At 50.8% G+C, this 24,801-nt stretch overlaps 1 protein-coding gene across 1 annotated transcript in view; it reads left to right on the top strand.

The window, feature by feature from the left end:
* CHST3 (carbohydrate sulfotransferase 3) overlaps positions 1-16,000 on the top strand; it is a 46,323-nt gene extending 30,323 nt beyond the window's left edge. The window contains exons 2-3 of the mRNA XM_003783581.3: positions 11,409-11,653; positions 14,694-16,000. Coding sequence (XP_003783629.1) covers positions 11,514-11,653; positions 14,694-15,969 — 1,416 coding nt within the window. The 5' untranslated portion in view covers positions 11,409-11,513 and the 3' untranslated portion in view covers positions 15,970-16,000. The remainder of the gene's footprint in view (positions 1-11,408; positions 11,654-14,693) is intronic.
* The last annotated feature ends 8,801 nt before the right edge of the window (positions 16,001-24,801 follow it).

Here is a 24,801-nt window from a genome sequence, read left to right as displayed (position 1 = left end):
GGAGTTGGAGGTTGCTGTGAGCTGTGGTGCCACGGCACTCTACCCAGGGGGATAGCTTGAGGCTCTGTCTCAAAAAAAAAAAAAAAAAAAAGCGATCCATGCAGCCAAAAACATTTGTACCCCATCAGTATTTTTAAATTAAAAAATAAGAAGTTTGAAATATTGTGAGAATCACTGAAGTGTAACACAGAGACACAAAGTGATCCCTGCTTTTGGCAAAATGGTGCCAATAGACTTGCTCAATGCGGAATTACCGCAAACCTTCAATTTGTAAAAAATGCACTATTGCGAAGCACAGTAGAGTGAAGAACAATAAAGTGAGGTGTGCCTGTATTCATAGAAACCCAGAGTCATGTGAGCAGTGAAGTAAAATTATCCAGATCAAGATCTTTGCCAGCTATGGCCTAGAATGAGTTGGCAGCAGTACTGGGCAGTGTTCTAGGCTCACTATAACTCCACCTCCTCTCTCATTCGTAAAACCACAAGACAAGCAAAGGACACCAAGTGGGTGCATCCATCCTTCTAATTCTTTTCAAGAAGTAGAACTCTTTGCAAACTTGACAGTTAACACGACCTGTTAATGATGTTTTGTGCAGCGACGAGCTTTATGGGATAAAGGCTTAAAGGCTAGGTGCACATGGTGTAGGTGCTTAAATGGAGAGTTTATATAAGCAAGAGGAGAGTTGGAATTTGGGCAGGCATTGTGGAATGATGTCACATAGTAGAATCCCAAACTAAGGGATGATGAGGAATTTTGTTTGAGAGCTGGTTAGGATCCTCTTAACTGGTGAGGGCCACTGGGTTTTATCTCCCAGGCCAACTCTAATGGATTGGCCCTGTTATATCCAATCACAGCTGAAAAATAAAGGATGATGATTGATTAGTGATGTCTGCCCCAGGCATAGGACTGCTACATGGAGGAATGAGTGTCATGTATTTGCCACCCCAATACTGAAGATTCCAGAGTGGGCTAAGCTATTAAGAGTCAAGCTGATAAAGTTGGGCAGGGGCATCACTAACCTGAGAAGCAGGAGAACTAGGTTGTGTTTCAGGGTTTGTATCACCAGTTTATACCTTGGTCTAGCACATCACCTCTCTGAGCCTAAGTTTCTATAAATGAAAAGTGAGGAAGAATGGAAAAGAAAATTTCCAAGCTCTTTCTAGTCCTAGAAGTCTACAGTTTTAGGATAAAAGCCATGTCTTCTCTTGACTGGTGGAGTGATGTATAGGACAAATTTTTCTTGAACCTCTCAGAAAGATTTGCACAGTGGGGGCCAGTCATGGTGGTTCAGCCCTATAATTCTAGCACTCTGGGAGGCCAAGGCGGGTGGATCCCTTGAGCTCAGGAGTTCAACACCAGCCTGAGCAAGAAAGAGACCCTATCACTACTAAAAATAGAAAAATTAGCCAGGCAGTGTGGCAAGTGCCTGTAGTCTCAGCTACTTGCGAGGCTGATATAAGAGGATCGCTTGAGCTCAGGAATTTGAGGTTGCTGTGAGCTATGATGCCATGACACTCTACCTAGATGGACAGAGTGAGACTCTGTCTCAAAGGGAAAAAAAAAAAAAGACTTGCACAGTAGAAGGAATATACAACTAAAATTGGAAAGTCAAGCTGCTTTGTATAAGGCTGCTGACAACACATTTATGTTCTGGGGACAGAATTCATTGGCACTTGTTCTCAGCCCGATGGCTCTGAGGCCTATTCAGTTCAGGCCCTGCACCTAGGCCCCAAATGCACACCCTTCACACCGCAGTCAGAGTGGACCACAGAAGGCTGCTGCTCTGTTGTCTTTACCCCTCACCCCATGGCTCCTGTCATTCTGTGGCCTGCTTGGCCTTTTTTGGCCACAGAATGTGTGAGCATCTCTGTCCTGTAGGGCAGCTGAGGAGACTACATGCTTGGGGGTTGGTCTGGCCGTGGTGTTTCTGAGTCTCCCTATAGCTAAACTATTCTACTGCCTTAGAGCCACAGGCAGCTGTAGCATCTGGGACAAAAAGTCAGCAAATTTATCCCCAGATAAGGCAAGAGACAGGCTGACATGCCCAGGGCCAAATGCTGCCCAGTAAATGACCAGGCAGTGGCTCTGCCTACGGGACATTACTAGCTGGTGGACAGGTCAGATTATCACTGTTTCATTCATCTTTGTGTTTGGGGAGGGGGGCTGAGACTCCCCCATTCCAACACATAATCACCAGGGTGCAAGCCAATAAATCTGCCATGTCTATAAAACTAAGGCCCGCAGGTCCTTCCTGGTCTCACTCACCACATCTGAGGCTTGGGTGAGGCATTTTAGCTGCATCATCTCACTGAACTTCTCATGACCCTCAGTACACAGTAGATGCTGTAGATGTCCCCATATCCCACATGAGAAAACCACACTCGGGCTTAAGTTCTTGGGTAAGGTCACAGGGCTTCAAAAACAATAAGAAAAAGCAAGGCAGCCCAAAGCTCCCACAGCTACAGAGAAAATCACCGCTAACTTTGTCAGGCTTTTTGCTGACAAAATCTCCATCTCCCCTGCCCTTCTCCCCTCCTTATATGTATTTGCGGGTGTGCATGCATGTATACACACACACTTGATTAAAAAAAAAATGGACTGTATAGATACTGGTATGTCCTGCTTTAGGGGTGCAGCATTGTAACATAAGCATCTTTCTGGGTGAGAAATTAACTTAATGCCAGTCTTCTTTTTTTCAGTGGAAAATTAATTAAGCATCTTATATGTGCCCAATACACTGCTAGCTCCTGGGGAGAGAAGACCAATCTACAACAAACAATAGCTAACCCTTTAAGACTGCGTAAGTTCATTCATTCACTTTGCAAACACTTACTGAGCCTGCTATGTGGAGAACAAGCCTGCCATCCAAGACAGGAAGCAGCAGGCATCCTCCTAGAGTCTCTGTTCCCCTTAACCCTTGTTCGCGGGCACTGCTGTTTGTTTGTTTATTTATCAATTTGTTTATTTTATTGTGGTAAAATATACGTAGCATAAAACTTACCAGTTTAACCACTTTTAAGTGCACATTTTTAAGTTCATTGGCATTAAATATATTGCCATTATTGTGTGATCATCACTGCTATCCCCCTCTAGAGCCCCCTTCATCTTACAGAACTGAAACTCTGTACTTGTTAAACATTAACTCCCCAGCTCCGGGGCCCTGACAAACACCCTTCTGATGCCTGTCTCTGAATTGGACTAGTTTCGGCTCCTCATACAAGTGGAATCTACAGTATGTGTCTTTTTGTGACTATCGTATCTTCATCAAGCACGTTACCCTCCGAGGGCATCCTTGTTGGCCATTGTTTGACTTCCTGAACGTCTCTCGGGTCTGTCTTTCCTCTCCCTTCTCTGTCACTGCCTTGCCCAGGTGCCTCCTCTTTCTTGGACCATTTCAACAGGAACTAAGCACTTCCTAAATGCTCTTACATTCCTCTTTGGAGAATTTAGGTTAGGTTTTAAAAAAGTGTTAAAGTAGGCCTGGGGGTGGTGGCTCATGCCTATAATCCTAGCACTCTGGGAGGCTGAGACAGGTGGATCCCTTGAGCTCAGGAGTTCACAACCAGCCTGAGCAAGAGTAAGACTTGCTCCTCCCCATCTCTACTAAAAATAGAAAAACTAGGCTCGGTGCCCAAAGCACAGTGGTTACAGTGCCAGCCACATACCCTGAGGCTGGTTTGAGCCCGGCCCCGGCCAGGTAAACAACAATAACAACTGTAACAAAAAACAGCTGGGAGTTGTGGTGGATACCTGTAGTCCCAGCTACTTGGGAGGCTGAGACAAGAAAATTGCTTAAGCCCAAGAGTTTGAGGTTGCTGTGAGCTGTGACACTCTACCGAGGGCGACATATTGAGACTCTGTCTCAAAAAAAAGAAAAACCAGCCTGGCATTGTGGCAGGTACCTGTATTCCCAGATACTTGGGAGGCTGAGGCAGAATTGCCTGGACCCAGAAGTTTAAGGTTGCTATGAGCTATGATGCTATGGAACTCTAGCCTGAGCAAGAGAGTGAGAGTCTTATCTATAAATATATATATATTGGCTCGGTGCCTATAGCTCAAGCAGCTAAGGCTCCAGCCACATACACCAGAGCTGGCAGGTTCAAATCCAGCCTAGGCCTACCAAACAACAACAACTACAACCAAAAGATAACCGGGCATTGTGGCAGGCACCTGTAGTCCCAGATACTTGGGAGGCTGAGGCAAGAGAATCACTTGAGCCCAGGAATTGGAGGTTGCTGAGCTATGATGCCACAGCACTCTACCAAGGCAACAGCTTTAGGCTCTGTCTCAAAAAAAAAAAAGGATATTAAAGCAATGCCAGTGCATGGTCATCAAAAATTCAGACAACATAAAGTGAAAAGAATCATCCCCTAAGGTTACATTTCTATAGCTATGCACCAGCATCTGTGGCCCTGTGTGGCTTGCTTTCATCGTGCATTACAGGTCCCCAGCCCACCCACTCTGCACTCTGACGGGATGCTCAAGGAGCCTCTCGTGTGTTAGATTTCCAGGGCTTAGTGCACATGCTTGGCTATGAACCTTGGTCCATGTCCAGGTCAGTTCTGAATAAGCCAGCAGACTCCTCAGGCCATCCAGCTGCGTGGCCATGAACATTCCAGACTCCAGCCTCCACTGAGGCTCCTGCAAGTTCAGCAAAGCTGGGAGGGGTGGATCTGCTCCTACTAGCCCAGAGCCTGGGTTCAGTGTGACAGGCTGATGGGGGTCTGAGGCTCTCTTCTCTGGGGCCCTGAACTTTATGCAGCTGTGTCACATGGGGTCAAGAAAAGAGTATGCTCGCCTACACCTTGCACAGGCATAAGAGGACTCAGGGGCAGAGAGACCTATCCTGGCTGTGGCCAGTTCTCTGAGAGTCTGTGGCAGCCCCAGTGTCCTCCTTGTGGCTTCTAGCCTATGACCCCTCCCAACTATGTGATGTCCACTGACGCTCAGGTTATACACACCTTCGCCTTGGGCTGCATCTGCTCTGTCTGTCTTGGTTGAGGTTGGACAGAAGGAAGTTAGTGATGAGTTCATCCCTGGGAGGGGAAGCTGGAGCCTGGGGCGCTCCGCTGCACAGAGCAGCCTCAGCCTCCATTCACATCCTCACTCTCTCATTCCTCTTTGTCCTTCACTCACTGGGCCATCCAGCAGCCTCTGGCATTCCCTCTCTGGTCGACATTCAGTTCCTGATACAAGGGTTGGGGAAAGGTTTCCTGAGCACCTCAGGGTGTCCCCAAGTAGAATAGAATCTAGTCTGGACAGGCCACTAGATGGACAAGTGCTTACCTAAATTGGGGGGGTATGGGGAGGGTGCCTGTTGCTCAGTGATTAGGGCACCCACCACATGCACTGGGGCTGGTGAGTTTGAACCCAGCCCAGACCTGCTAAACAAACAACAACAACAAAAAATAGCTGGGCATTGTGGCGGGTACCTGTAGTCCTAGCTCCTCAGGAGGCTGAAGCAAGAGAATCACTTGAGCCCAAGAGTTTGAGTTACTGTGATCTGTGATGCCACAGCACTATACAGAGGATGACAAAATGAGACTTGTCTCCATTTAAAAAATTTTTTAAAAAAACAACAATGCAGACCACCATCTGAACTCTTTCTCCTGTCCTGATGTGCCTGTGGCCTGGGGACTTCCCTGTCTCCTCCTATCTCCATTCTCTGGGAATTCAGAGGCCACTAATGGCAAATCCCCTTCCCAGGTGTTTGACAAGATGGTAGGGGCAGCCTCCCAGCTCCCAGGTTGGTTGCAGCGCTCCCACAGTGGGTTTTCATGCTCCCATCTGTGCCTGGAGCTCTTCCACCACCAGCTTCTGCCTTCCCTCAGCTCTTCTGCTCAATTCCTCTTCCTGCCCATGGGAAAGGCCGTGAGCTGGGCCTGCCACAGCCGAGGCCCCATCCCACAGTGCTCTTGGCCCCTGTGAACAAGGGGAGTGGAGTTTTGCTGCCTGATGCAATGTCTGGCAGGGCCGTTCCTTATCACAGCCGGCTTGCTTGGAGCCCCCCTTCCCCAAGGGGAGGCAGAGATGGGCTGCAGTCCAGTTTGGGCCTCAGTGGAAAGGCCAGGCTGGAGGCCATCCAAGTAGAAAACTCACTCTAGCAAGGCACCTTGCCAAGTCACAAGGGAGGCCTGAGCAGAAAGACCCCCGGGGAGAGCAGGGAAGGGAAGCCGAGTCCCAGCTAGCCGGGGCTTGCCCGGCCTCCGCGCACAGCCCGCTTTTCTTTCCATGGTGTTCGCTCACTGACGTTTGTCTGGGGATGCCTCAGGCTGTTTTCTGCCTGCCCTTTACTGGCACACGGCTATGAGAGACTCCAAACTGAAAGAACTCAAGAGGCTGAAGCGTGTGAAGCCCTAGGTGTGAAGCCTGCCCACCGTACCCGCCCATGGCATCCGTCCATAGCGACACTCCCTGGGTGAGCTCTTTGCACAGGCCCATAGCAGGCTCTTGGGGCCCGTGCCTGCGGCGTGGACACAGGGCTCACTCATATGTGGAGCAACTGCTTTTTCTTTCTTCCTCATCATGTTGTCTGTTAGCTCAGAATGACTGAGCATGTTGCACTGGGCTAAAGGCATCGGCAAGGGCATTCATTCATTTATTTACTCATTCATTCAACAAGTATTTGTGGAGCGCCTACTCTGTGCCGGGTACAGTTAGTTCTGGGAATGCAAAGGCGGAACAGCCAGATGAAGCTGTCCCCTCCTGGACGTGATGGAAGAGGCAGTTAACAGTGTGTTTCCATCTAGGAGGGAGATGAGGCAGGATGAAGGGGGAGGGGCAGGGACGGGGGCTTTGAGTCAAGGGTCTGGGAGGGACTCCAGAGGGGGGGACATTTGAGCTGCGGCTGACTGCTTAGGAGGAAGCAGCCAGAAGACCAGCTGTGCAGAAGCCTCCATGAAGGGAGTGGCCGGCAGGGCAGGGGGCCGGAGTTCGGAGTTCGGGGGAAGAGGTGGGTGAGGTGAGCAAGGTCTGGCTCTCAGAGGCTGTTGAAGGGCTTGCGTTTTACTCTGAATAGTGCATTGGTGTTTTAAGCAGGAGCTACTCTGGCAGGACCGAGTGCTGTCTGTGCCTCTGAGGAGCTTCCCTGTGACTGAGGAGTTGGGTGATGGCGCAGCTGTGAGCAGGTGCTCACCCGCCTGGGTGGGAAGACTGCCTGTGTGTGTGCTCTGTAGAGGAGGCCAAGCCTGGGAAAGCCAGAGAGGCAGGAGGGAGGCAGGAGAGGGGCGTGGGGAAGCCTCAGCAGGGAGGGAGTGGGCAGTGTGCAGCCTGGAGCCTGAGGGACCCAGACAGGCCACGTGGCAGCCACGTTAGAGCTACAGGAGATTGCTGAGCTCTTGGGATGCAGAGGATGGGGGCAGAAGCCAGCTGGAGAGGGAGGGCTGAGGGGTGGGAGGAAGTGAGACAGAGGGATGACAGTGCTTTTGAGAACCATATGGTAGCTAGAGGTGGTGTATGAGCCCACGTCCCACCCCTTACTGCCAGCAATTGGAGGGCCTGACCAACGGCGGTGCCCTTGGGTGACTCAGCACCTGCCCGGGGCCTGGCACACAGTGGGCACTCCCCAGATGCTTGCTGCCAGGCAGCACTGTGCTTCTCTGCCTGCCTCTGGTGTCCATGCTCAGTGTGCAGAGCACTGGGCACAACGGGAGCCGTCCCACTCTCTCTACACCCAGGCAGAGTGGGGCTGGCATGTGCCCCTGGCATTCTTCACCGCACCGTCGGCCCTGCTGCCCCGCAAATGTGCCCTCTGCTGGGATCCAGGCAGGCTAACACTCCCTTTTCTTGGACCGTTACATGGTTGCTAGGGTGTTGAGGGGATGAAAAGTATCAAGTAAGTATTCGGGGCCAGGAGTGGTATCTGCCAAGAGAAGGAGGATGAGGTTTCTCAGTTCTTCCCATGAGCCAAGCAGGGGAGGCAGAACTAGCCCTTGTGCTGTGCAGCTTGGGAAGGAGATGGCACTAAGTTTCACTCAGTGTCACAGATGTCACAGTCCCACTTCTTACAGAGAGCCTCCAACAGGGCGGGTTCTGCCTGGGGCTTTGCTGAGTGACCCCCATCCTAGAGCTGTGCCCTTCATGACCCTGTGACCTCTTGGCACTAACCCTCTTCCACCTCCTAGCCCTGGGACACACTGTACCGCCCTAATGCCCTCTAAATCCCCCCACCTGCCTGCCTGCTGGCCTGCTTGGCTTCCAAAGCTAAGCAGAGGGCAGCAGGCCTGGGCCAGGACAAAGCAGCCAGCAGCCTGCCTTGTGCTTCATGTCAGAGTTTCCACCCTTCTGCTTCCTTTTAGGGCAATGTCAGGAAGGATCTTTGAACCTTGTATTCTGGGGCTGAGGAGGCTGGGATAACAACTCGAAATAGAAATAGTCCTTGGAAAAGGGAGAGTAGGAAGAGGTTCAGGAGTCTGTCATGAAGACATTTTAATTTCTAAATCTTACCAAAGGTGCTAGACCCAGAAGAGAAAGGGCAGTTAGGGCACATGCCCCCACCCACCCTGCCTTTTCACTCCTCTCTTTTTTAATGAACGTTATTGTGCACCAGATATGGTCCTCACAGCAATCTAATGTAGTAGGGGCTCCCCTTTTCATGCTACAGGTGAACAGACAGAGGGCCAGAGAAGTTAAGTGATTTATACAAGGGTGCACAGCATGGCAGAGGCATAGGCAGGATTAGAACCCAGCACTTCCGACCTGAGCTCCATCTGCTTCCCTCATATCATCAAATCTAGGAACTTGCAGCTGAGAGTGCCAAGAGGGCAGAAAGTCAGGATTTCAACACCTCATGCTCTGAAGGCTCAATGCTGAGTTTCACCCACTCAGTGGGACAGGCTCCCACCCCAGACAGGCTACACTGTGGGGAATTTGGCCCCACTGGTCATCCTACACACTCATGCCAGGAGCCCACTGGGCACCAGTCTCCACATATGCTCTCACCAGTGATTTGTTGGACAGCTGGTATGTGCCAAGTGATATTCTAGGTGCCAGTCCCAACTACAAAGTCTAGGGAAGGAGTGCAAATACTCAGCTGTAGTCTATGATAGGGGTCCCTGGAGTGTACCTAGAGACTCATGACCTGGGCCTGGGTGGGGCGGTCGGGGGCTGCTGTTAGAGGAACCCTGGGCAGGTTACTTAACCTCTCTCAACCTCAGTTTATTCATCTGTAAAATGAGCTAATTGCTACCTAGCGGGACTTTGTTGAGAATCTGATGAGGAAAGCCAATGCTTAGCGTGGCACGTGGCACCTGGCACAGAGAGGTAAGCCATTGCTCAGTGAGCTCATGAGAAAGGCCCAAGAGAACCAGGAAGAGGCAGGTCTGTTCCAGTTTCCCTGGAGCTGTCCTGTGGCCAAATTCCCTCCTGGGCCCCTGTTTACTCATCCATACTCAGGAGTACCCCCAGCACCCTCTGCCCACCACAGCCTGGGGACCTCCACTCCCACTGCCAGGGTGCCCATCTGCTCACCCACCCACCTCACTGCTTTCCCTAAAGGGCAGATGTTTCTGGCTGTCCCTGAAGCCACTTCACTATGTGATGAAAGCACAGCCCTGGGAGACTTTCCTTCCTGCCCTCCCACTCTCCTGTGTCAACATCAGCTGCTGCCCTTGGGGAAAACCCATCTTATCCAAAATGTGGGACAAGCAGTAGTGGCAAGCCACAGTTGGACCTGGGTGCCCTGTGCCAGGTCACAAACAGTAAGATGTTTCCAAACTCCAAGTTGGAGCAGGTTGTCCCCATGCATGAGTGTCCTTATGGAGAAAGGAGAGAGACTTTTGGAAGGGGGTGCTGTGTAGAAAGTGGAGCACTAGTGTGGAACAGGGCATGCCACAGTGATGAGGGTGAATTAAAAAAACAGCGACTCAGGCTCCATGGGGCAATGTTGTAATTGTTCTGGCTTTAAAAAGTACCTATGGCTTTAGCTGAGGGTGATATATTCCTTTATCCATCTGTCATTCAGCCACTGTGTTCTGAGTATCTCTTACAATCCTAGCCCAGGCTAAGGGATAATCAGAAGCCCAGACAAACTCCTCGTCCCCTGCGAAGGGAAATTCAGTATTGTATAGTTGTTACTTTATGACAGAGTATCAGGTACCAATGGGATCTTTGTATAGTGGTGGGGCTGTAGGGAGCCCTAATTTAGCTTGTCCAGAAATTGGAGAGTTTAAGATTAAGGCTGGGTTAGAGATTTTGGTAGAATTTATTTGCTATGATTTTTTTTTCTCTTTAGTTGACTTTTAGAAATTTATACATACACATGGTACAACGTCTAACAATGTACAGGGCTCTCAGTAAACATCAGACTCACCCACCCTTCTCACTCCACCCACTCGTCCCCTTTCCTGGAAGCAACCGTGGTCACCATGGCTGTGTATCCCTGCAGTCACAGCCCATTTGTATCCAGCATCTATATTTTTTCCTACTTTTTTTCCAAATGGAATCGTGCTACATCAGAGATTCACGACCCAGGATGATTTTGTATCCTTCACCTCCCTACCCCCAGGGGACATTTGACAATGTCTGGAGACATTTATGATGGTCACAAATGGGGTGCTGCTGGCTTCTAGTGGGTAAAGGCCAAGGATGCCATTAAACATTCTGTAACACACAGGACACGCCCCCACAACTAAGAATTATCTGGTCTGAAATGTCAGCAGTGCTGAGGTTTAAAAACTCTGTCATACAGAAACATACTGTGTCTATACTTTACTTTAAAAGAAAAATTTATTTTGTGGCTGGGCACGGTGGCTCACGCCTGTAATCCTAGCACTCTAGGAGGCTGAGGCAGGTGGATTGCTTGAGCTCAGGAGTTCAAGACCAGCCTGAGCAAGAGCAGGGAGACCCTATCTCTACTAAAGACAGAACATTTAGCTGGGTATTGTGATGGCCATATGTAGTCTCAGACACTTGGGAGGCTGAGGCAAGAGGATCGCTCAAGCCCAAGATTTTGAGGTTGCTGTGAGCTATGACACCACAGCACTGTAGTTGGGGTGACATAGTAAGACTCTGTCTCAAAAAAAAAAAGTATTTCTCGATTTTTCATGTAGCATTTATAGATCCACCTTATTATTTTATGTGGTCACAAAATCTATTGCGTGGCCATGCCCTCATCTTTAAATGTAGGTGTGTGCAGTCTTTTGCTGTTAGAAATGTTTATGCTGCAAGGAATATTCTTTTGCATATATGCATGCTTTTGACCTGTGAAGTCAAGGGAGAAATTGAGGAGGTGGATAGAGGAATTGGAGAGTTCATTTTAAATGACCTACTCAAAGAGACCTCAAGTCTGTGGGGGCCATATCTGTCTGGAGAATGGGCCTGGGCTCCTGGCTGAAAAGTCTGGTGAAGATGCATCCTCCATGTTCCATGTCTACAGACATGGGTGTTCTAACTGCCTGTCTCTCCACAGGACAGGGGTGTCCCCCACCTGAAGACAAAAGAGACAGCCTGGGTCCCAAGTGATGTTCCTGAGCTGAGTGACCGCGACCAGCCTGAGGAGTCCCCACCTTTCCCCATGGAGAAGGGATTCTCTTTGCCCCAGGACTGCCGGGACTTTATGCACAGCCTGAGGATGCGGGGCAAATATGCCCTTTTCTTGGCTTTTGTGGTGATAGTTTTTGTCTTCATTGAAAAGGAAAATAAAATCATATCAAGGTGAGGGACACTTGCACAAGTTTTCTTACCAAGGTCGGGGGGGGGGATGGAGAGGTGGCTGCAAGACTCTCTGTGGACTTGCAAATGCTTTTCTTCAACCAGTCTTCACCAGGCCCCTCCGTGTCCCAGACAGTTACACATCCTCGTAACTGCACAGGGTGAGACCTGGACTCTGGACTCCTGGATTGGAGTCCTCTGCCTTGGCCTTTTTAGGCAAGATACTTCACGTTTCTTTCTATTTAAAACAAATGATTCAAGGTTTTATTAAGTCATGCAAATAGACTGTTAACTGCATTAGCAAAAGATCAATGTAAAACACCACAATTCTGCAACTGTCAATTTAAACAATTTTGTTCTAGGGGTTCAAAGGTCCAACATTGCATTTCTGCTAGTGAGTTAAATTGTGCAGAACATCTGGCCGAACGTAGTGGCTCACGCCCGTAATCCCAGCACTCTGGGAGGCCGAAGTGGGAAGATCCCTTGAGGCCAGCCTAAGCAGGAGTGAGACCCCATCTTTACAAAAACAGGGTGTCATGAAGCACACCTGCCATCCCAGCTACTTGGGAGGCTGATACAGGAGATTTGCTTGAGCCGGGGGGTTTGAGTTTGTTGTGAGCTACAATGACAACACTGCGCTCTAGCCTAGACAACAAAGGAAGACTGTCTCCAAAAAAAAAAAAGTTGCAAACATCATTAATGCTAGCACAGTTTAAGAACCTTGCAGACCCAAAGGAACATTATTAGGCAAAGTAGAGACAGGAAGTGTGTATCCACATGGGTAAGGCAAAAAGGGTCAGTTTTAGTCAGCTGACAGTGTCAGTAGTCTGTGAAGACAGTGACATTAAGAAAGCTCATCGATAAAAATATCTAAAATGTTTTTAAAACTATAAAGCAACATGATTTTTATGCCTAGTTACTGGAAAATGAAGGAAAGCACCTATTAGCTTTGAATAAAGGAACATGGAAACAGGAAGGCACTTTTACTAATCTACAAAAAAAAATTTCCAATGCATTACCAGAAAGATTTTACAATACAAGGAGGTAGCTCAGTATCAGTGAATAGGGAGCCGGTCACATACACCGAAGCTAGTGGATTTGAGCCCGGCCCCGGCCTGCTAAACAACAATGACAACTGCAACAAAAAATAGCTGGGTATTGTGGCGGGCACCTGTAGTCTCAGCTACTCAGGAGGCTGAGGCAAGAGAATCACATGAGCCTGTGGTTCTCAACCTTCCTGATACTGCAGCCCTTTAATACAGTTCCGACCCACAGGTTGAGAACCATTGGCTTAAGCCCAAGAGTTGGAGGTTGCTGTGAACTGTGACGCCACAGCGCTCTACAGAGGGCGACATAATGAGACTCTGTCTCAAAAAAAAAATAAAAAATCCAAGGAGGCACATTAGTCGTTAAGAAGGGGTTCTAGCCTGATGCAGTGGCTCATGGCTATAGTCTCAGCACTTTGGGGCACTGAGCAGGAGTTTTTGAGGCCAAAAGTATGAGACCACTCTGGCAACATACAAAACCCTATCTCTACCAAAAAAAAAAAAAAAATGTTTTTATTAAGTCCAAGTTTCACTCAATTGCCCAGGCCAGAGTGCTTTGGCCTTAGCTGAGCTGACAACAACCTCAAACTCTAGGGCTCAAGCAATCCTCCTGCCTCAGCCTCCCAAGTAGCTAGGACTACAGGTGCCCACCACAATGCCCAGCAGATTTTTCTGTCTTTAGTAGAGATGGGGGTCTTGATTGCATGGCTGGTCTCAAACTCCTGAGCTCAAACGATCCTCCCACCTCAGCCTCCCAGACTGCTAGGATTTTAGGTGCGAGCCACCATGCCCAGCCAAAGAAAAATTTTAAAAATAGCCAAGTGTCCCAATAGTCCCAGCTATTTGGGAGGCTTGGCAGGAGGATCACTTGAGCCAAGGAGTTTAGAAGCTACAGTGAGCCATGATGGTGCCACTGCACTCAATCCCTGTCTCCTAAATAAATTCAGGTTCTATAAGAAAGGCACTTACTAAGTTAGAAATTAAGGGAATTACCAGTTCAGAGATGAATTAGATGCCCAAAGTTAGGAGAGATGGCAGGTGTAAGAGAAAGGAGAAGCTTTAGAAAACACTGATAATACCAATACTTCACTTTTCTGAGTCTTCTGTTCAGGTTAATGGGACCTGCCTTATTATAAAGGTTAAATAAGAAAATGTAAAGGCATTTAGCCCAGTGCCTAGCAATAGTTGGTGTCCATTATTTGCGGGCTGCGACTATTACTATCAGCTTACTTCTTGCCCTAGAATGACACCTAGTGTCAGCAGCACATCCTCTATACAAGTCTCATGTCATGTGTGACAATGAGCCCATGGAAAGGCAGGATACTCTGGGCCTGTGCAGCCTCCTGGGTTATATATTGTTCAACTTCTGGGGAATGTCCCTCAAATAGGCACCCTGGGGATGCCCCCAGCCCCCTTGAGTGGTCAGGTTATTGCTGTGTGCAGTGGGCCTAGTAGATGTAGAAAGATTTCTTAGACCTGTTCTCCGCCCAGGCACAAGCCCTGCAAGAAAGCATCAGCCAGGATGGGTAGGTCAGCCAAAGCACCAGTGAAGACAGAGCTGTGTAGCACATGCTGTCAGTGCCCCACCTGGTCACTCAGCATGAACTGTTCTGGTTCGTGCCTACTGGGTCCTACTGTAAGCCCCTGTAACTCTGCACCTGGGAGCTTTCACTGCGCCTGCACGCTGGCAAGCCGGGAGTACCAGGGAGCAGACGTCTCCCAGAGTTCTGCAGTCAGAGTGCGCCTCATCTGCCTTCAGGGCAGCCTGCTCCCTAGCAGCACAGCCTCGTGGACTCCTTTTCCTGCCTCTCCCCGGTTCTTCCTAAGATCATGTCCCAGAGGAACTACTTACACTCAGGTCCTTGTCTCAGAGTCTGCTTTGGGGGAAGCCCAACTAAGACTGCCTTTGGGTGGTCTGCTTGGAAGACTCGTGGGAGCTGCGCAGGAGATGGGGTCCCCATTCAGCCTCTGACCATGGTCTTCCTTTGTTCTCACAGAGTCTCGGACAAGCTGAAGCAGATCCCCCAAACCCTGGCAGATGCCAACAGCACAGATCCAGCCCTGGTCTTGGCTGAGAACGCGTCCCTCCTGTCCCTGACCGAGCTGGATTCAGCCTTTTCCCAGCTGCAGAGCCGCCTTCGCAATGTCAGCCTGCAGCTGGGCGTGGAGCCAGCAGCTGAGGCCGCGCGGGAGGAGAAGGAGGCGGAGGCGCCCCAGCCCGGCCGGCCCCGGCGCCACGTGCTCCTCATGGCCACCACCCGCACCGGCTCCTCGTTCGTGGGCGAGTTCTTCAACCAGCAGGGCAACATCTTCTACCTCTTCGAGCCGCTGTGGCACATCGAGCGCACGGTGGCCTTCGAGTCGGGAGGCGCCAGCGCCGCGGCCTCAGCCCTGGTGTACCGCGACGTGCTGAAGCAGCTCTTCCTGTGCGACCTGTACGTCCTGGAGCACTTCATCACGCCCCTGCCCGAGGATCACCTGACCCACTTCATGTTCCGCAGGGGCTCCAGCCGCTCGCTCTGCGAGGACCCCGTCTGCACGCCCTTCGTCAAGAAGGTCTTTGAGAAGTACCACTGCAAGAACCGCCGCTGCGGGCCCCTCAACGTGACGCTGGCCGCCGAGGCCTGCCGCCGCAAGGAGCACATGGCCCTCAAGGCCGTGCGCATCCGCCAGCTGGAGTTCCTGCAGCCGCTGGCCGAGGACCCCCGGCTGGACCTGCGGGTCATCCAGCTGGTGCGCGACCCCCGGGCCGTGCTGGCCTCCCGCATGGTGGCCTTCGCAGGCAAGTACGAGACCTGGAAGAAGTGGCTCGCAGAGGGGGAAGACCGGCTGCGAGAGGAGGAGGTGCAGCGGCTGCGGGGCAACTGCGAGAGCATCCGCCTGTCGGCCGAGCTGGGCCTGCAGCAGCCGCCCTGGCTGCGGGGCCGCTACATGCTGGTGCGCTACGAGGACGTGGCGCGCAGGCCCCTGCAGAAGGCCCGCGAGATGTACCGCTTCGCAGGCATCCCCCTGACCCCGCAGGTGGAGGACTGGATCCAGAAGAACACACAGGCAGTCCGCGACAGCAGCGGCATCTATTCCACCCAGAAGAACTCCTCAGAGCAGTTCGAGAAGTGGCGCTTCAGCATGCCCTTCAAGCTGGCCCAGGTGGTGCAGGCCGCCTGTGGCCCTGCCATGCACCTCTTCGGCTACAAATTGGCACGGGATGCCGCCTCCCTCACCAACCGCTCCGTCAGCCTGCTGGAGGAACGGGGCACCTTCTGGGTCACGTAGGGGACCCGGAGCCCTGTGTACCCCTCCTGGTAAAAGGCCCGCCCTGCCTTCCTCACACCCAGGCCAGTGGTGAGATGCAGCCCTCACCAAGGGCAGCTGGGACGCTGCCCCGTGAGCAGGCAGCCCTTGCTGTAGCAGTAGGCCCCCGGCCAGCTAGCGTCCCCCCAGCAGCCACAGGCCCTGGGGTGTCTCTGAGAACAGGACAGTGCCTGGTCCCTTTGTGGACTGTCACACCTGGACCTGAGGGGCTACAGCCTTCTGATCAGGCCTAGGCAGGCCCAGGCCTATTGACATGCCTCTCTCTTCCCCTCTCCCTCTCCTTCTCTCTCTCTCTCTTTCTTACACACACACACACATTAATACACAGAGACCCTGTGGGCCAGAGTCCAAATGTTTAACAACCAGAAGGGGCATAGTCACCTGCCAGTCACAGCAGCCCCCCTGCTGTATCACTGTAACCCTTTTGTTCTAAATTTGGAGAAGCCTGTATGGCTGGGCCCTTGGAGAGATGGAGGGACAGCCCAAGGCATCAGGGGTGGCATTTGAGGCTTATAATGTGACAGTGGCTGTTTACCTACAGGTACAGAACAATATTTCCATAAACAGGATGGCTGTTCTGGCTACGGATGGGTCTCAGCCCTGTCTACAGCAATAGAGCACAAACAAATATAAAGATATACATAATGTGCAAGCCACACACACAGAAAAACATCTTCAAAACATAAAACACACACACACAGACAGGCTTTCCTGTTGCTTTTTCCCCACGGTGTTTGTCTGTATCACACAGCTGATAAGGAGCCTTTAATTGCATTTTTAGGACTATTTGGAGAGGCAGGGGAGAAAACACGGTGGAGGGCAATGGCACGGTGTCCTGCCCAGGTTTGGAGCTAAACAGATTCAGAACTGCAGAGTCCAAAGCCTCTGCCCACCTTGGATTTTCGTGGCTACCACCTCTGACCCACCCCTCCACATCCTCACGCTGGCAGGCAGGATGTTTTGAAATGGTGTGGCCAAGGGCACCGCTGGCTTGGCTGGCTCCCTGTCCATATTTGAAGGCTGCCTGGGGCCTGGCTGGTAGAAGCAGCTATGGTCCCTAGAGGCAAAAGGCAGCTCACAGTCCTGCCATTTCTAGCCAGTCCTCAACTTGAGTAGGGCCAAGAAGAAAGTACAGAGTGCTCCTGGGGGAGAAGTCACACCAGGATGCACACCCCTCCCCTGAGAAGGCTGCCTTCTCCCTCATGGACAGAGGTCAGCCAGCTGGTCACCATGGCTACAACTAGTGTCTGGAATTCTGCCTTTAGGGCTCTGGGAAGAGTATTGCTCAACTTAGGATGGGCCGGGTGTTTTATTTGGGGATTTTAGGTTATTTATGGCTTAGTGTCTTTCTTGTTTTGTGGCTGTGTTTTTGGTTCTGTTTCTGCAGGACTGTGCCCCTGAAGCAGTCTGGGCTGAGGGAGGCTGGGGAAACCAGCAGGGAGCAATTGGCTCCCGGCAGAGAGAAAGGACAGGAAAAGGAGACTTCTCCCAGAAAGATCAGGACTAGGTGGCCACGCGGCAGCCCACAGTGCCCCATGGGCTTTTTGCTTTGAACCCCATGTGGAATCAATCTGAGAAACCACCAGTGTTCTTGCCCCGTGTCCAGAAGCAGCGTAAATAGCAGCCCTTACCCCGTCTCTGAGAAGAGGCTAGATTTGAAAATCCTTCCTAGGCCCTGACACCTTTCCTGGGGGGCCAGGGGCCTGATGACCAAGCAGTGAGTATCTCCAAAGTGGAAGCCCTTCCCTACGCCTATCCCAAACCCAGGAGCAGAACTCAGTACCACCTCAGAGCTGGCAGGAAATCACCAAGAACCGCCCAGCCATTTCTGATTTCCTGGATAACGTCTGTGTCAGATACAACCAAACCCAGAGGGCTGAGTTCTGGTTGGAGTAAATGGACACCAGGGAAGTACAAGATCTGGTCTGGCTGGAGTTGCTGTGAAGAATATGTCCTGGCAGGAAGCCACTGTTTGGAAAGGTGAGAACAGTAGCCATCTTGTGGGATTTGGTATAATCAGTGTATTTGAGATATTGGGTCTCTTATCAACATGGATTTCAGTCACTCAAGGAGGTCTCCGCTCTTGGTTTTACAGTCCAAGAAGTGGTGCAGTTCTGAAGACTTGACTTTGGGGCAGAGTGGGGCCGTGATATTTCTGGCAGGCCCAGAAGTATGGCCATTCTTTCCCACCCTCCACCCAGCTCCCTCCTCAGTTCCCCACTGGGGCTGGAGGCCTGCCACCTCCATCCAGGGCTCTCCCTCAGGACCTCCTGGTGTGGACAGACAACTTCATCTTCCCTGGCTGTGCCTCTGGGGCCAAGGCCATGTCTCCACTCTCTGAGGATCTTATCGAGAATGGACCTTTGGGACTTCTCAGGACATCGGCAATGTGTACATTGCAAGTTGACTTTATTTATTTATTTTGTGAAAAGAGACATAAAATACCTTATTATTTGCAGGGACTCAAAGCTGTACCCAAATCAAGAAAGACAAAAGGATAGAAACCATTCACACACTCCATACACACAAGGACACCCAAAGACAGTTTGGAATGCAAAGGGGGAGTAAACCAACATCATGATGGTCCCAGGATAGAGGAGAATCCTTGGTTTCTCTCTTATTGATTTGAAGATACAACACTGGGCCCTTTCTGCTGAATTACCTTTTCCTAGGTGTCAGAGACAGGGAATGGCTTAAGTGGGTGGGTATTGCCTTGAAACCTATCCTCCTGGGGCTCAGTGTGCTCTGGGATCCCTTGGGGTTTGGGGAAGGACAGCATGGGGGGTGACTACTGGCTTGACTCTCTGTGGACATGGTTGGGGTCACACATATGGGGTTTTCAGCTTGAATCTGGGGCGGGGAAGCTGGGGGCAGTGCCTTTTCCAGAGGCCAGCTCCTCTTGCTTCTGTGTTCTATAATGTCCACCTACCTGTCCACAATGTCCACCTACCTGGAAACTGTGGAATGTCCCAGGCCTGGTGAGACAGAGAAGTGTCTAATGCATGTAGGCTATGCCCCCACTATCTGTCCCCACCTTCCCCTCTGGGCCTGTTCATAAATCATGGAGTAGGTGAGGACCCTTGGGGGTCCTTGGGAGTAGACAGTGGAGGGCAAGATTCCTGAGTCCCCATGGAAAGGGAAAGAGGAGCCCGACTGTGCAGCTCTGCAGCACACTCTTTCAGGAGGTCACCAAGTTGTTCCCTAAAGGCTGAGGTGCATGAGCAAATTCTAGCCTTTGTCCTTCTTTGTGACACACACACTTGGAAACAAATAACTAAATGAATGGAAAATGTTTAATGACGAGTTTAGCCGGCACCCTCAGCCTGGGGCTACTGCCAGAGATGGGGTAATAGGGCATTTAGGAAACCCTAAATGCAGCCCCATCACCTCTCAAGTGCTCGCAGCTTCAGAAGTAATGGAAGCTACTCCTTACCTCAAAAGCACAAAGCAGAATTGACAGTTTTAAGATGTCTTAAGAGCTTCAAAATCCTTTCGGTCTAGTGTCCTTTGGTATCACGTGACTATGCACGGGGGAGGGGGGAGACAAATTTGTTATGTATTTCAGAGGACATAGACATGGTGCCGTCTTCACAGGCCTAGCTCATATTGTAGACCCGGCACTTTATTTGAGGAATAAAATGCCTCTTGGCTGCTTCCTCTGACATTGGACTTCAGCTGAGCACCTCTGAAGTCTCCATCTCATCTATATGTACTCAGTCCAAATTGGCCTGGATCCCACATACTCTTCCATATTGCCAAGACCTCCGTCCTGTGTCTCATGCCGACATACTACAAGTCACCCCATTAACGGCATACCTGGTCACGGTATAACATATCCATCCATGTGTGTCTATGTATGTATGTGTAGCATGCAGCTTGTTCTTCTCAGCCTCTGGCTCCCCCCACCAGGTTGCTCATAGCCCCCTTGCTGCCATCATCATCCCAGATGTCCTTGCTGTGGCCACAGACAATCTGCCGTTTCCTGGAAACTCTGGGGCTGCCCTTCAGGGAGTTGGCAGCTGCCAGAGGTCAGGGTCTGCTTTGCAGAATAGAATGTGAACTCATCGCCTGATGGCTTACTTGACTTATTTAATTAAAAAATGAAAACACGCAATGAGCAAAATCTGCACTGTGTCTCTGCCTTTCTTTTGCTTTTGTTCTCAGCAGAAATTGGGTCATACAAATTAACAGGAAAATAATTAACAGCAGAAAGAGATGACTTCCAGCATGAAGTAGGGCAGGGAACCCCCTGGCCAGCTGGGGAAGCGTGGGCCATGCTGACGTTTCTTTGTGTTAGCTCCCTGGTGCTGGCAGAGCTGGTAGGGACTGTGCTTGGAGGAGCCAGCTACAACGATGAGGTGTGACAGAGGTAAGTGCACGTAGGTCAGGGGCAGGAGCATTAGTTCAGCAGGCAGGAGACCTAGGGACAAGGTCTTGCTTTGCCACTATCTGGTTTTAAGACCTTGAATAACTCATTTCCCTTATCTGGGCCCCAATTTCCTTTTGGAATGAAGGGTGTGATCAGCGGTTTACAACCCTTGTTCCATAAAAGCCTCTTTAGGAATTTAAAAGTCAGCTGAAAGGGCAGGCAAGGACCAGAGCAGCTGCACATTACTCTGCTTTACTTGTTGAGATAGAGCTTAAGATGGATTTGGCCTTCAGCAAAATCGGAAAAACCACTGGAGAAGATTGCTTAAGGACCTTTCAGCAGGGAATTTAATGGAGTCCTTTCAAATTATAATTATATTGGTCCTCCATCAGTCATCACAACTTTAGTTCTAATTAGATTTTAGCCCCTCTTGTTTCCTAGGAGCCGCCTGGAGGGAATGGGTGTTTCCCCAGGGAGAAGGGAGAGTGTTTGTTAGGAACGTAGGAAGCCAAGGTCTGGTAGAGCTTTGTGGGTCAGAGAGGTGAGGGGAGGAGGCAGCTGGAGAGCTGAAGAGACATGAGCAACGGAGACAGGGTTTTGAGTGTGGGTAATGATGAGTGAAGCACGATGTGAGGGAACAGGTCCCCTTCCCCCACCCTCACACCTGTGTCTCTGTCATTTTATCCAGTCCAGGTTTGGGAAGCTCAAACCACTTCCTCCCAACACTTAAAATATTTGAGTCAGTGCAGTATCGTTCAACCCTAATAGAAGCTCCCACTGCAGTCCGGTGCTATTGCTATCTCCCCTGCTCTGGGGACTGGATTTAGTTGAATTTCTAGGCTATGTTTCCTACTACAAATGACCCCCTGGAGAAACACATTGCTCTAATCACAGAGCTGAGAAGCTGGACATCTCACCCACCCACCCTCTCAGTCTTTCCTCCTCCTCATCCCCCCTTCTCAGACCACTGTGGGATCCTGAATCTTCCCCCCACTACACCCCAGTTTACCCAGTCCTGGCAAGGAACTGAGCCCTCACGGGATCTCTGAGAGAGTGACAGCTGAAACCTGGCAGTTATGTCCCCAAGTGCGTTTGGAGGCATTGTGGTCACAGGATTGCCCTTGGAAAGTTATAGTTCACATTAGCATATTAACACATTGACTGCCACACTGGGAAAAAATAGATACTTTCTTTGGGGCCACAGTGTTTTATTAGGTCAAGAGACACGTGAAGGCGGTGCCTGTGGTCCAAAGGAGTAGGGTGCTGGCCCCACATGCCAGAGGTGGCAGGTTCAAGCTCAGCCCCAGCCAAAAACAGAAAAAAAAAAAAAAAAGACATGAGTTATATATGCTTCACAAGGCCCTGGGCTTGAAACTAGTGTGAATTAGATGCAACTCACATGGTAGTTAATGTATTAAAGGCTCTGAGCAGGCCTGAATCAGTATTAAGGATTTGCTATAGAGAGAACCATTTGTATGAGAGGAATTCCTTTATCATGAAAACTTTTCTATGCTACGTGTAGGGGAGTTGCCAAACAACCATATTTTCAAGGCTGGCATTCTATAGAAGAATTTGCAGCTATACACGTGTTAAATGCCACAAGAAGCAGAGGAGAAGGTGGTGGGTGAGGTGGCTGGGGAGAGGTCTAGGGTGGGGTCTGAGGGCCTGTCTCCCCACTTCAGGATATTCTCAGGGAGCAAGAGGAGCCTTCAGAGGTAGCAGCCTCAGGGTCACTGTGGGTCAGAATTTAAGGCCCCAAGGTGTCCATGCTGCGGTCATAAAGCCCCCTGGTCCTTGGTTTTCTCAACTCAGCCCACACCCGTGAGGCCTCCATGGCCTTCCCCAAAAGATGTGGTAACCCCCCACAGAGAGTGGGGACTCTGGAGAACCAAGCCAGGCATAAACACCACGGGATACCATTTATCTGAGAAGTAGGAGTTTGAGATAGTTCTTAAAGGAGCCATTTCTGAAACAGCTGGACAAAGGTTAGCAACAGTAAATAGGATCCCTGGGGGTGTAACCCTCTAGTAGCTAATAAAACCTCTGCGAAGGCTGCTGCGCTGTTTATTAGAAGAACAAGCAGGTAATAAAGGCCCAGCAGGAGAGGCCTGCCTGAGAAAACTGGGGATGGGGGAGAAGGAAAGAAGGAAGGGAGAAGAAGGGAGAGGAAATGGAGGAAGGAAAGGAGGAAGGAAGGGAGGAACAGTAACAGTGAGGGTGCGTTCTCACGCCAAAGCAAGGGAGGCAGATGGCCACAGCCAGTGCCCACAAACTTGGGGGCCGCCCAGGGTCAGGCCAACATGCTTGAGTGCACACACAACCCTGTACACCTCTGGTGGGAGGCCACATTTTTCCCGTGGCTGTGTAGCCTACATTGTGAGGAAAGCCATAGCCCACACCGTAGCATTCCACTGGGACTCCAAGCCAAGGTTGAAAACTCAGATGCCTCTAGGAGCTGGGGAGCTGTCACAATGACCAGCCCAGCAGCAGGGGCCCCCTTGGCCGGTCACATCCTCATTTTGAACAGTTAGGGATTCACAGAGAAGAAAGAAAGCTATTTGTTTTTGTGCTAACAATTGGCAGTAGAGGTGGTGCCTATAGCTCAGTAGGTAGGGCGCCGGCCACATATACACAGGCTGGTGGGTTCGAACCCAGCCTGGGCCAGCTAAACAGCAATGACGACTGCAACAAAAAAATAGCCGGGCATTGTGGCAGGCACCTGTAGTCCCAGTTTCTGGGAGCCTGAGGCAAGAGAACCGCTTAAGTCTAAGAATTTGAGGTTGCTGTGAGCTGTAAAGCCAAGGCACTCTACGGAGGGCACCATAGTGAGACTCTGTCTCAAAAAAACAAAAACAAACAAACAAAAACAGTTGGCATAAGCAGCCAATCCTTAAAAATTAAGGAGTTTTATATAAAAATCAAATTTATGCTTCCTCTTAAAAATTGGATGTCTTGGGCGGTGCCTGTGGCTCAAAGGAGTAGGGCACCAGCCCCATATATTGGTGGTGGTGGGTTCAAACCCAGCCCCAGACAAAAACTAAAAAAAATTGGGTGTCTTGGTTTGTGTTACAACAGAAGCTGACAGTGGGGTAAAGGTTTGAGAGCAAAATGGTTTATCTGGGAGCTGCAGACAGCCTGGCAAGGGAGTCAGGGAGGAAGGCAGCTGGTAAAAGGGTGCAGTGTTAAGCCAGATACCATCTTGGGAAATTGGAGCAGAATCCCCCTGGAAACAGCCCGGGCCTTAGAATTATCTCACCAAAGGGGTGAGGACCCTGGAGTACTCCTACACAAACCCCTGTCAGTCTTGGCCTGAAGGCTGCTCTTAGGGAGAATTAATGCCCAGCACAGCCTATGGGCCCCAGCATAGCAGCATTGCAGAACTCTGGAAAAGGCCATTAGGCCCAGAGGCAGAGAGACAGATGGTTGATGTTTCTATAGCTCAGTGAGAAGTGAGTATGAGGGATGGGGCAGGCTCTGACAGCATCTGTGTGTGCCCCGGGTGCCCTCATTCCCATAGGAGCGGTGGGCTGCAGCTGAGAGCAGGCAGCAGCCTCTTTAAGGGGAGCATGGCAGGGTTTTCACCTGCTCCCCTGGTCTCCCCAGTACCAAAGCAGCATGCCCATTGCCACCCATCACAGCACTGGCACTGATGTTTCACCTCCAACAAGCTCTCTTCTCTGTGACACCCTATCTGTCCTAAATGAGGAAGTGACTGGCCAAGGGGCTCACTGCTGCTGGGCCAGTCATTGTGACAGCTCCCCAGCAACTAGAGGTATCTGAGTTTTCAACCTTCACTTAAAGTCCCAGTGGAATGCTATGGTGTGGGCTATGGCTTTCCTCACGATGCCTGCCCCAGGCTCCTAAAGTCTTAGACCTCAGAAATAAGTGGGGTGGTCTGGAAGCCATCAGCTCTGCCAGGGTCTGGCTGGTCAGCACACCACAGAACCCAACACTCCCTACTGTCTCTCCCTGCACCCACTGAGGCTTCTCCTGCCCACTCGAGAAGCTGGGCCAGAACAAGCAGTAAGGAAGAGATAGGTGGTTTTGCCCACCTGGCCTGCATCCAGTCCAACCAGAGCCAAACCCCTGAAAGGTTTTCAACTTCTTTCTGCCCAATGCACACGGTGGGACATGCTCGCCCGTAGGGCACACAGCCCCCTCGGGCACACTCTTGCCAGGATCAGTGTGGCAATTCCCAGGGCCTGAGCCCAATTGCTGCCCCGTTCTCTCCCACCCAGAAAAACTCAACAGAGTGACAGGACCCTGCATGTGCAAAAGCCTGGAGAATGAAGGGAACATGGGGTGTTTGGGGGCCAAGAAGCAGTTTACTGTGTCTGAGGCAGGAGGCTGGAAAGGAAAGCTGCAGCCTGAACGTGCAGGAGCCTCTCAACTGTGCTAAGCAGAAGGGGTTGGGCTGGTTCCTA

The sequence above is a fragment of the Otolemur garnettii genome, unplaced genomic scaffold (genome assembly GCF_000181295.1).
Source record: "Otolemur garnettii isolate 467f Iridium unplaced genomic scaffold, OtoGar3 scaffold00008, whole genome shotgun sequence".
Classification (NCBI taxonomy): Eukaryota; Metazoa; Chordata; class Mammalia; order Primates; family Galagidae; genus Otolemur; species Otolemur garnettii.
The sequence above is the reverse complement of the archived record's forward strand: the minus strand, read 5'-3'. Positions and strand labels throughout refer to the sequence as shown.